The 12,688-nt window shown below is 35.9% G+C and overlaps 1 protein-coding gene across 1 annotated transcript; it reads right to left on the bottom strand.

Annotated features, from left to right (window-relative positions):
- Positions 1–404: 404 nt before the first annotated feature.
- Positions 405–12,459, bottom strand: DTD2 (D-aminoacyl-tRNA deacylase 2). The gene is made up of 3 exons (XM_001363974.4): positions 12,031–12,459; positions 7,905–7,974; positions 405–2,784 (listed from the first exon to the last, which is right to left on the bottom strand). Exons 1-3 carry the CDS (start codon positions 12,139–12,141, stop codon positions 2,459–2,461), a joined length of 507 nt encoding a protein of 168 aa, XP_001364011.2. The 5' UTR covers positions 12,142–12,459; the 3' UTR covers positions 405–2,458.
- Positions 12,460–12,688: the final 229 nt, after the last annotated feature.

The following is a 12,688-nucleotide window of genomic DNA, read 5'->3' as shown; positions in this document are numbered from 1 at the left end:
CCCTTAAGAAAGATCTCCTAAAACTAGGTCAGAGATGTACTAAGTTAGATTTTCTTCTTGCTTTTTCTGATGATTGATTTATTCCTTAACTTTCTTATTCATCCATTTCTTTGAGTACATCTAAGAAAGAAGTCTCTCTATTATTTTAAAATGTCTATTAGAAAATGCAATCTTTTATCCCATTAATTAGAATGAATAACAATGTGAAAATGATTGTTAAACAATTTGTAAATAATTTCCAAAGAAATCTTCCCTTTTTTACACGAAAGCAATTTCCTTACAATTATCACTGTTCATAAAAAAATTCATAATTTCCATAGAAACTTTCCCTTTTGTACTCTCAATTTCCTTACAATTATCATTAAGTTCATTTAAAAAGTCAAAATGAAGTCAGAGACACACAATTTTCTTTGCATTATAATATGAAAGGTTTATTCTTTGTTAAACAACACTTTGGAGGGAAAAAAGGTTAGGGATAGAATGCTGATCGAGTTGTATAAATAAAAATAAAATCTAACTGTTCTTTTTTTTTTCTATATAGTGTATATTAAAGCTCAGTTTAAATATTGTAAAACACCCAAGAGTTTCTTGGTGAATCAGCATTATATAAATTAAGACAAAATCAATATAATTTTTCTGACATTATTAAAAAGGAATAATAAATCATATATTCTCTTATGCAAAATGTGGGAAATTTAAGACACTTAAAACCAAGAAAATGCTCTATCAATTTTGATAATCCCAAAGGTGATCTCATTTTTACACAAATGGAAAATTATTTATGCTGTTTACAAATGGATGATACTATATTGCTGTGAATAAAACACAGAGAGATTTCAGAAGAATCAAAATTTCAAATGACCCAAAGGGCAACAGAAATAAGAATAGCTCACCCTTATTCAATGAAACTTTTATACATTATCTTTAAAAAACAACTTTGTGAGGTAGGTGCTATTATTATCCACATTTTAGAGATGAGGAAACCAAAGCTCAAAAAGGTGGTGTGTCTTGTCTAGGGTCACACTGCCAGGAGGTTTCTGAAGTAGGATTCACACTTGGGTCTTTTTGACTCCAGGTTCAGCCCACCACCCAAAGTCATACAGCCTCTCAGATACTTGGTGGGTCTAAGTAAGCTGCAAATAATGACTTAAACGGGGAAGAAATGTCATAGGATCACAGATCTAAAGTTAAAAGAGACTTTAGAGGCCATTTGGTCTATTTCTTCTTTTTTGGATGGGAAAACCAATCGTCAGAGAGGTTAGGTGATTACCCCAAGATCACAGAAGTAATAACCAGTCAAAGTAGGATTAGAATTTATGTTTTGTCCAAATTTATTACTTTTTCTACTGCACTATGATACCTCCCACAAATAAGGATACCTCTGGCTAAAAAGGGGTGGGGGGTACTTGTTACCTAGCAAGAGAGTGGTAAAAGGGATAGACTGAGGATTGTACGAGTACCCACAAAATGTTAATAAGCAAAAAAACAAACAAAGACTAGGGAGGGAAAAGTCTTCAGTCTATCTGGTGGATGCACAATGAGAGAGATTTATGGAACTGTCTCGACAAGAATGATGCAGGAACAGAAGAGGTTATGTTCTGTCCTGGTAAGGAAATAACCTATTTTTTGTTCAGTCATTTCCATTGGATCCAATTCTTTTCACTTACCTTTGGGGTTTTCTTGGCAGAGATACTGGAGTGGTTTGCCATTTCCTTCTCCAGCTCATTTTATAGATGAGGAAATTGCAGCAAGTAGGGTTAAGTGATTTTCCCAGAGTCACAAAGCTAGTTTCTCAGGACACAGGTATTCCTCCCCTGACCCAGCACTCTATCCACTGTGTTACCTGGCTGCTCCAACATGACTTCTACAAATGACATTATGACTCTACAGAGGTATTAAATGAATTATCTTCTGTCAAAAACTATAGAGGGTCTGTTTAAAACATAGGAATTTGGGAAGTTTTAATTTTTGAAAAAGGGTCAAAACTCCTCATTGTTCAATGATTTGAATTTTAAAAATAAATCTTTTTTTAAATGGAGAATAATGTTGCAAGAGTGAGTCACTTCAAAATATCACTGGGCAATCCATAGAAAGCATTTTTTAAAAGATGGTAGACTGTATCAAATTACTTGCCTTCTCAAAGAAAAAGGAGAAAATTTGGAACTCAAAATTAGAAATAAGTTAAAAATTTTTGTTCTTACATGTACTTGGAAAAAAATAAAAGAATTACAAGACACAATAAGTAAAAGTATGGTGGAATGAGTTAAGAAATTCTCCTGGGCATTTCCGAGGTAGACCTGAAATTATAACTCACTCTATTTAATGTAGATACCAGTCCTTCTACATGTCAAAATGTGGCAAAACCTTGTAACATCAGTTCTTAAATGAAAACCATCTAGTAATTCCAGTCCTGCCCATTTTGCCCTAGAAAATTGTTATACAAACTGAAGTGGCCTTTTCAAAATTCAATCAGATGTGTGTAGGGTCCATTGGTATCGAGCTTTAACACTTGTCTGTTTCCATATGTTCCATGCTTGACCACCATACCAGCTTCTGCACACTTGCTATTGGCGGTGAGCTCTTTTTCACACAGAGTCACAAATTGAGAGTAAAGCCCTAATCCTTCTTCTTTTCCACAGTTATTGTGATACTGCATGCCTCTTCCTTTCACTTTCCCTCCAAGGGTAGCTTGAGGGATGATGAGAATGTTCCCTGGTAGATCCAATATAGAGACAAGCTTGCCATTTTCGTTCTCACTTAATTTCACATTCAACAGTGTGCTAACTGGAAGAAGAAATAGTCCAAAATGAAAAGAAGAATCTGGTTGGTTTTACATGATTTCATTACAGTATATCAGCATATATACATACAGTATATATCAACAATACAGAAAATGAAAGGACTGATGAATTTCGCACGCATTATTAAAAAAACTTAGGAGAATCATACCAGATAAGTACTAAATAGCTGCCTCAGAACTAGGTCATTGGTTGGGTATATGAGCAAAAGAATCATCAAAAATGTATCATTACTATTAGAAAAACAACTCTAAGAAAGCAAACATTGGTGCCTGCATTATTGTAATCTAATATAACAATGCTATGATTATATTATAATGCTATGATTATAAGCCATTATGCAGATTTATGGTTTTCTAGCTATTTTACATGTACACAAAAAAAATTCAACTGGGATTCTAAATGGAGCTTGCTGTTGTGATTGAGATTTAGAATTACAAAATCCCCACAAGGGAAATTTATGGATTTGTGAGTTCAGCACTGAGGGGAACTCCCTCCAGGGGAGCAGACTGCAAACTGTGAATTGATAACTGAGTTCTAGGTGCACCTGATGCACATGAATGTCAACTGAACTGTCATACGATTAATAAGTGTCAGAAGTGAGATATAAACCCAGATATTCTTGACTCTAAGGGTAGCACTCTAGCCATGCTGCCTTTATAAAAAAAAGACCAAACCATTTACTTATTGCCTAGTATGTGTCAGTCATTGTGTTAGGTATTAGGGATACAGATTACACACACACATACACACACACACGTATATAGATATATATATTGAAACAATCTCTATTCTTAAGTAATTTATATGAAACTACACAATATCCATGAATATCTACTAGTAAGAATGCTCAAGTAGTAGATTTTGAATTATAAGTATTTTTCTGAATCCTGACTGACTCCTGCTTGCAAAATAAAAAATGGCACTAGAGATGGAAAGAAACGACACGAAATTAATTCCCATAGAAAATTAGGATAGCAAAAATATGCCAACAGATGAAGGTGGCAATAATTTCTTTTAGAAATAGAAGCTAATTGCTGATTAGAATTAAAGTAATATTGGACTGGATACTCTTGGGAGAACAAGGGAAGTCTAAGTATATTTTTCTCTCACTCCTCAAATTAAAGGTTTTATATGACTAAAAATCTGTGTGAGGCAGGAGATCTAAGAGTTATTAAGAATTACAAAATTTTACTCAACTAATACCTACTTTATTTTCTCTATTTAAAGGATTTTGCCATATTGCCCACTAATTGGACAGCTGGCTTCTCAGGGGAGTTGTAAGGTACTGGGGTGGCAGGGGTGGTTTTAAGGTTAATTCACCACCGGGGTGCCCGATTAGTGAGAAGTTCAAAGAGCAATAGCAAGAAGCATGTACAGAGCTACCACATATCTCCCTCTGCTGGCTATAACTGAGATCTTAGAGCCCACAGAAAACAAAAGGACAAAACAAAACAAACTGGTTCATAGATTTTTTAAGACGGAAGGGAGCTTTGAGGTCATCTAGTCCAATCCCTGTCTTCCCCTTCCTCCCCACTCTCTATTCCTTTGAGGAAATAAGTACAGGGACGCTGTGACTTCCTAAAAAGTCAGACAGATGAGAAAACAGTAGAACAAATAGTTGAAGTTGGGTCTCCTTGACTCCAAAATCCAGCGTCCCAAAAGCACAGTGCCTGGCACATGGGAGGTGCTTAATAAATGTTTATTGACTGATTTTTTTTATTGAATCTTGAGTTTATCAGATGTTATGATGTAAAAGGTCATTTTAAGTAGCTTGCTCAGAATCCAGAATTCATTTTTCCAGAGAATCAATATTATACAAAGTAGTTAAGTTGTCAGGCCAGTCCACAAAAAACTTTGAAGGGAAAATTATTTTATACTGTTTTTATACTATTGATCCTAAACCAATGATCATTTATAATCCTTTAGGTAGATTACAACAACTATGATTTTTAGAAAGAGTTTGATCCAGTTATTATATTGTGTATAAGATATTAATTATAATAGAATATTATAATAATATAAAAATTTTTAGTATTAGAAAGGATATAGTTTGGTCTACTGGACTATTATAGCAACTAAATATATTAAGAGCTTCTGTTGGAGGAATAAAAACTTCAGGTCTGTGTAGTTCTCTAGGAAGTTGAAACTCATGCAGTAGGAAATAAGTTGTGCTCATTAGGAATGGTGAGTGGACAGCTGACCTGATAAGACTCTAGGAAAACAAGCTCGGCAGTCCAGATGATCCTGTGAAAATTTATGGCAACTACAGGCTCCCTAGAGTATCATAGCCAAAAGAGGCTACTATAGTATAATAGTTCTGGACATATAGTTTTTGGACGTGGTTACCGTGTGGATTTGTTTTGCATGACTTTTTTCTACAAGGGATTTCTCCTCTTTCTTTCTGTTTTTTTTTTTAATTGAAAAATTTTATTTAATTAATTTAGAATATTTTTCTCTGTTGGGTTTTAATTGGGAAAAGGTAGAGTTAGCAATAGTGATGCTAAAACAAACAGAAAAGGCAGTCCAGTAAAACTTTTTGTTCCCTCACAAAAGAAAACAGATGGAAGTTTGAAAGGAAGTATAGACAAGTAAGGCAGTTTTGATAGTGTAAAAATGGAGATTTGAACCCCAGACTTCAATCCCCAGAAGTCCTTGATACTTCCCAGGATTCCCTATAATCTCACCTGAGTCTCCACCTGGGTGAGATCATAATTTAGTATTTTAACGGACTTTCTGCCTCCCAAGAGCCTCTCTCTTCCTCTACTTGGACATTGCAACATGTAGTAAGTAGGATGTGAATGGGCTAATCAGCCCTAGGCACGTGGTTTATTTTTTTGTATCCTTGATTTCTAATAATCTTTAATAAACCTCATAAAATATAATACTTTTGTTAGTAGAGACTAATTTAATTTTTACAATAGTAATGTATAGAATTTATTATATATTAAAAATATTTCAAGTATCTATGATTTAATTAGTGTAGTATTCTCCATAATAAGGGAAATCAAAATTCCACGGTGCCTTTACAGGTTATGTTCATAGGCTGCATTTGAGTCCATTTTACAGCAAAGGAAACTGAGGCCAGAGAGGTTAAGTGCCTCGTCAAGGTAACATATTTAGTCAGTGATAAACACAGGATGTGACCTTCACTTAGTTCTATCTTCAAACTTAGCATTTTTTCCATTGCATCATGATACTTAAAAAGCTTTGAATCAGATCTAAGCAGTTGATGCACCTCCTTGAATGGTTTTTCTTCGCTGGGAAATCTTATATACATACTACACAACACATTATTTCCCCTGTTTTCAGTTTGGATGAAATTTTACCACTTTTAATGAGCTTTTCCTGGTTTAAAAATGATTCTTTTTAATTATCCTATCCTAAATGTACCCATTTCTGCTATTTGTACTTCTGAATTTTTTTTTAAACCCTTACTTTCTGTCTTAGAATCAATACTGTATATTGGTTCCAAGGCGAAATAGTGGTAAGGGCTAGGCAATGGGGATCAAGTGACTTGCCCAGGGTCACACAGCTGGGAAGTGTCTGAGGTCACATTTAAACCCAGGACCCACCATCTCTAGGCCTGGCTCTCAATCCACTGAGTCACCCAGCTGCTTCCCTGACTGTCTTTTCTATTTATAAGCACATGTAGCTGCTGTCCCTCATCCATGAAGATGACATTAGTGACCAACACCTGACTTGAAGGCCAAACTTATTACAGGATTTTGCTGACATAACAAGTCGTTATATTTTGGGAGAAGAAAGAAAATATCCAAATCAATTGTATAATAAATAAATAACATTTATTACTATATATAAGAAATATATAACATAAATAATATACAATATAATGAATATATGAATATATTATAAATAAATTTGATATAAATATTAAAAGAAATATAAAGAAATAAAATGTGATACAATAATAAAAATATAAGAAATAAAACACAATAAAGTATAATTCTAAGAAGCTTTTACTATATGGGTATCCCAAAAGTCTAGTGGCTTTAAAACTACACTCAGACTTTGAGGATAGATCCTATTTGCATACCTCTTGCCCTAGAGGAATTGGTACAGACTAGAGCTAAGGACACACAGCTTTAAGGGAATCTATGAGTTTACCACTGGAGGGAACTCTTATCAATGCAGATGGAAACCCACAGATCTGATTGTAGGGAGTAGCCTGGAACTCAGAGATTAACAGTGAACCAGGGTCACTTATCTAGTAAATCAAATGAAATGAAATAAGATAATATTATAAATGTTTCTTTATATCTCTTTCTCTTTGTCCTAATAAATGTTAGAGGTAAGAATGGAACCTAGATCTTCCTAACTCCAAGCCCAGTCCCTGATTTCCACCACACAGTGTTCTCCCTATGACTATGGACCATTCCAAAAAAGGGAGCTGAGAGGTAACCCAGCCTTGTGGATACAATCTTGGATTTGAGAGTCAGGAAGATCTTGTTCCGATCTTACCTCTAGTTTTGGGCAAGTAACATACCTTCCCTGGACCATGGTTTCCTCATCTGTAAAATGAAAGGGGTTAGACTAGCTCAGAAGGGTCAAACATACTCCCAAGTACCTCTAGGACCAAATTAAAAATTGCGATTGGGAAATATTTTATGAAATACTTACAAAAGAGAATAATATGGAAATGTTTTGAGTGACAATACATGTACAACCCAGACTGAATTGCTTGTCAACTCTGGGAGAGGGGAGGGAAGAAAGGAGGGAGACAACATGAATCATATAAATTTGGAAAACTTATGTGTAGATTTGTTAATAAAATAAAATAGAGATAAAACTAATGTTAATTTGTGGTTTTCTAAGTTAATATGTGGCCCCATGGGTCCATATCTATTTAAGTTTGACACCATTGCACTATTTAATCCCCAAGGTCTCCTCTTGCTATGATCTTCTCAGTTGTATGACCCAGAATTAAGATGTTTATAGCATTTTCTCAACTATTCCTATTAGAAATTTTCAAAGGCAGAGAATCCTGAAGTTATTTTTATGTTCTTTCACTTTCACTTTACTAGATTCTACATATTGATATTATTAATAATTAATAATTCTGCATGGCTAAAATCACATACACACCCATTTTAGGCAGAAGGTCTTCTCCAGCATCTTTGAAGAAACAGACGTAGATCACTAAAGCTCTCGGAACCTGTGAATAATCAGCAAAGTTTTTTAAACATTAGAAATAAGTTTCTCTATAGGGATTTAAAAACATAACATATATATGAGATAACTATAGCTGAGTAAGAAATCCCCATATGTATCATTAATGCAAAGGTCAATAGCAAAGGAAGACAATTGCATTCTGTTATCAAAGTACTGAGAGAATCTTTTCTTTAAAAATTATTTAAGCTGAAATATTGCTAGCAGTAGTAAAGGAGCAAATAATCCCTTGAAAAATAAATGCTATATCTTTATGTGATACATTTGAAAAGACATTTACTGCTAATCAGAGATAGCAGGACATTATCAACCATTTTCTTGCCCCATGATTGAGATAGCCAAACTTGGAAACATTTCATTCACTATGTCCCATTTATTAAATACAAATGCCACTCATCTCTATACTTTTATTCACTATTATTTACTGATACACATAGAAGAAACCTTGGTATAGTTGGTAAATTAGAGATTAAACTGATTTATCTTTTTGGTATTTTAGTTAGCTGACATTTTTTGGTTAGAATCAGAGAATCTCAAGGTTGGAAGGAGCATGTGAGATCATCTCCTACACTCTGCACTTAATCAGGAATCCTTTGTAAATTAAACAATATTCATCTATTAGAATTAGAAAATATTCATCTATTATTTGCTTGAAGACTTCCCAGCATGGGGAACCATCTACCTTCTCCCTAATACCTCTGCAACTCATTCCACTTTAGGACTGAATTGCTACCAAAGTTTTTTCTTTCTTTTTTAAATATTAAAACAACTTTTTTTGGCAATTAAATACTTGTACTCATGAATAATCACATACTATAAAGGCATAAACTGTTAATGAACTTTAAAATCTGTTGTTTTTGACATTTGAAATAAATCTGTTAGGGATTAGAAATCTTTTAAATTTAAATTATACAAAGATTTGCATTATAATGTTTTTTTAAAAAAATTGTATGATTTCAGGTGACTGATTTAAATCTGGCCTTGGATGCCTACTTGTTGAATGAACCTAAGGAAGGTGTCAGTCCAACTGACAGGGGTTCACCCAGTTTGTTGGTTTGTTTCTTGTTGCCTAGCTGGGATCTCCAGGTTTATCACAAGGTATTTAAACTCACAGAGATTCAGTTATTGAATCTGGGGATAATATTTGCATAAACTGCCTCACAGGGTTGCAATAGGAAATGACCTTTATAAACCTTACAATGCTATTTAAATGTAAGTAAGTACTATTTTAGATCATTTGTTAGAATTCCTAAATCAGGTTTATCAGAGGTCAGTTAGTCGAGAGCATTCCAGTAACTGGCAAAAAGGGAAAGCTGTATACCTATAGCTATTTCTTTAGCAGTGTGCCCTGGCTAGGCCTAAGAGAGGGTCAGTCTTTTTACCGGGAGTTGGCAGCCTCAACAAAAGACTTTCATAACTACAACACAAGTCCAATTACTAGTGTTTTAGTAACGTCAAACAGTGACAGAACACCAGAATTAAATAGCTTTTCCTTAGAGGCAGTTAGGTAGCACAGTGGATAGAGCTTCAGATTTGGAACTGGGAGATCCTAGGTTCAAATCTGATCTTGGATATTTCCAACTGTGTGATCCTGGGCAAGTCACTTAATCCCAATTGCCTAGCCTTTGCAAGCTCTTTTTGTTTTAGGAGTCATACTAAGAAGACATACTAAGAAGTCATAAGAAGAAGACATACTAAGGGTTTAAAAAAAAAAGCTTTTCTTTTCCCAGGTAGGTTTGCCAGTCCCTTCCATCTGTTCACATTCACTACTAATCAAAGTCTCTTATGGTTTGTCCTATCAATACATAACATGACCTGGTCATTTCTTCCTCTAAGTAATAACACCTTAGTGCACTTAGTTATGACTTATCAAGGGGAAAGGAAATTGATTTTGTCACTAGGAAAAATACAGATGCTACTTGAAAACTTTTTTTTTAACTCTAGAAATGTTCTTTTCATTCAAGAATTCTAAATGATAGAAAAGAAAAATGGCTAAAGAGAATTTTCTCTTCTTCCAATTATTTATTATAAGTTAAATTAATTTAGAGACAAGGGGAGGTGTCTTCTGTACAAAGACACGAAGCATAGTATTTATAAAAAGATGAGAAAAGAAATAGAAGAGGTACAGAAGGAAGATAAATACACTGAAAATTAAAACCACCAGGTGATATAGTAGGATCTAAGTTTTCAACATGGGCAGTAAAAATGAATATAGTTTAATTCAACATATGAAATAGTGGCTACTAAGGAAAGATAAAATTAAGGAAATTCTTAAATATAAGAAAAAGATAAATATTTAAAAAGTGATTTAGGGGTGTAGAGAGGACAGAAAAATAGGAATTTTTGTTTATATAAATACTCTTAAAAAAGACGAATAGAATCAAAACATTTATTAAGCATCTACAAAGTGCCAGGTTTTGTGGGAGATCCTGGGAACATTAAAAAAAAAAAGGGAGTCTTTTTTTTTAAAGAAGCTTACATTCCACTTGTATAAACATATTATTGTCATTTTAGTTGTGTCAGACTCTTCTTGACTCCATTTTGTTTTTTTTTGGCCAAGAATGGCCAAGAATGCTGTTTCTCCAAAATATGAAAATGTGTACAAAATAAATGCAAAGAAATAAAGGAGGGCAAAAGGACAGGAAAGACTGAGAGCGGAGATGAGCTGAGGTTTGAAGCAAATTAAGGTTTTTTAAGAGGCTGAGGAAGTACATTACTCAGAAACCAGTGATGCTATTTTCCCAATGAAGAAAAAAGCAAGAAAGCCTGTTTGACTGGACTAAACTATGTGAAAGGTGGTAAAGCTGATATTAAGTTGGAGTCAGCTCATAAAGGGCTTTAAAGACTAAACAGAGAAGTCTGTATTTGAGTTAACAACGAGCCAGTGGAATTTACTGAGTCAAGGAGTGAACTGGTCAGCTTTAGGACTGGTTGACAGACCTTGGAAACTGTGTGGAAGAACTGGAAGAGAGAGGAGATCAAACGACAAGAATCTGATGGAAAATTAAGTCAAATGACTATTAATGAAAGGACAATTAGAAGTAAAATTGGCATTTAGTTAAATATTTAAAAAATACAAATGTGTAGAGATGAAATCATGTGAAGCTTAGAATAAAATATTGGCTATTACCTATATGTCCTGGTGTTTTAAAGGAATTGAAAATTTTTTTTGAAGTCCGTGTATTAAAAAACAAAACAAAACCTTAAAAGCTTTGTAATTTGGGTGAAATCATTCTTGTCAAAATCCTTGGAACTCTAGTTGAAAGATGTAAGAGAGACATAACTATAACACCAAGGTGTCATAGCCAAAATTACAACACAATGAAGCAAGGGGTTCATTTCCTTATGAATATAAGTCCGATGAAAAGACTTTCTAGGAAATAATGTCTTCCTGGAAAACTCCACTTATCTAGGGCTTAGTTCAGGTTAAGAGCGAGCGGAGCTTAATACGAGAGGCACTGAACTTTCTCTGCATTACACACACAATGGCCGGCCAGCAGAAACTTCCCTTTTCTAATGAAAGACATATCCACCGCCAGCTCAGAGCGCAGCAAAGGCTAATAAAGGCCAGTGCAAGGGATTGACTACAGGCCAGGCTGCCTCCAGACAATCCAGTTTCTGGCTCTAGACAGGATGTAGGAGGCGGTTTTAAATTCTAAAGTCAGCTTCAAACCAGAGATCCTATCGGCTTCTAGGAAAAGGATAGGAAGAAGTCTAGGCAATGGGGAACTCATTCTCTCACGAACACCTGAGGGCGCTCGCTTCTCCACAAACATATTAAGTGGCAGAGTGCACCAGCCAGGCGCACACCGAAGGCTCCATAGCTTGGTGAGAGCGCGCGCCCTCCGTGCTAGTGGCGTCTCCTAGGACTGGGGCTGTACATGTGGCGGGTGGGGATGGGCAAGGAGAAACGAGGCTGAAAACGGCTAAAGGGGAGAGAGGAAAGAAAGGTCTGCAGAGGACTAAGAACCATTGCGCTATGAAGGCTAAGATCCACTGCACCACGAGGGCTAAGCCGGGGTCTGTCCAGGGCCGATTTTACCTCCACCCACTGCGCCTCGGTGTCGCCCTGGGCAGGACAAACTTGAAGCTTGGCATGCAGGCACTGCTGCAGAAGCACGCGAGCTTGTGGTGGTCGGCCGGCATCGGCCATGACGGAGAGCGCACCTGCAGATCAGCCACTGTACGAGAGATCTCGCAGCCCTCACGAGGCTCGGCTAAGCCTCCGCCTCTTCCCTTTGGCTGGTGCGCGAGACCCGAGCAGGAGGAGCCTGGAAGGATCCGGGAAGGAAGGACGGAAGGGCAGGAGGCGGAGACACTGGAAAGGAAGGGAGGGAAAAGGTCTGCGTGGGTTTGGCGTGAGAAAGGTGTTCTTCCGTATTAGTTCCATCCGTTTCCCACGTCTGATTGTGACTCATACTGCTTGTTCCTGTTCCTCATCTCCTCAGTTCTGCCTCGAAATAGGTTCTGAAGGAAAAGCCCGTCCTTCAGGACCCTTCGCTAAATTCTCCGTTTGCTAAAATGCCAGAGAATTGAGACTTTAGGAAAACAACAAAATCTGGCTAATGGTGGAACTTGAACCCGTGGAGGGACCCTGGATCTTAGAATATTAACTTTTCAGTTTCTGTTCTTGATTTTATTGTATGTTTAAAGCAGGGGTTCTTTTTTTTTTAAATTTGTCCTTTGTTCTGGTCATTCCT

This window comes from Monodelphis domestica, chromosome 1 (genome assembly GCF_027887165.1).
Source record: "Monodelphis domestica isolate mMonDom1 chromosome 1, mMonDom1.pri, whole genome shotgun sequence".
In the NCBI taxonomy this organism is placed as follows: Eukaryota; Metazoa; Chordata; class Mammalia; order Didelphimorphia; family Didelphidae; genus Monodelphis; species Monodelphis domestica.
The sequence above is the reverse complement of the archived record's forward strand: the minus strand, read 5'-3'. Positions and strand labels throughout refer to the sequence as shown.

Coding starts and splice junctions, on each gene's coding strand:
- DTD2 (XM_001363974.4), bottom strand. CDS start 12,141: ATGGCCGATGCCGGCCGACCACCACAAGCTCGCGTGCTTCTGCAGCAG. Junction 7,975..12,030: donor CCGAGGCGCAGTGGGTGGAG/GTAAAATCGGCC, acceptor GATTATTCACAG/GTTCCGAGAGCTTTAGTGAT. Junction 2,785..7,904: donor AGACCTTCTGCCTAAAATGG/GTGTGTATGTGA, acceptor TTCTTCTTCCAG/TTAGCACACTGTTGAATGTG.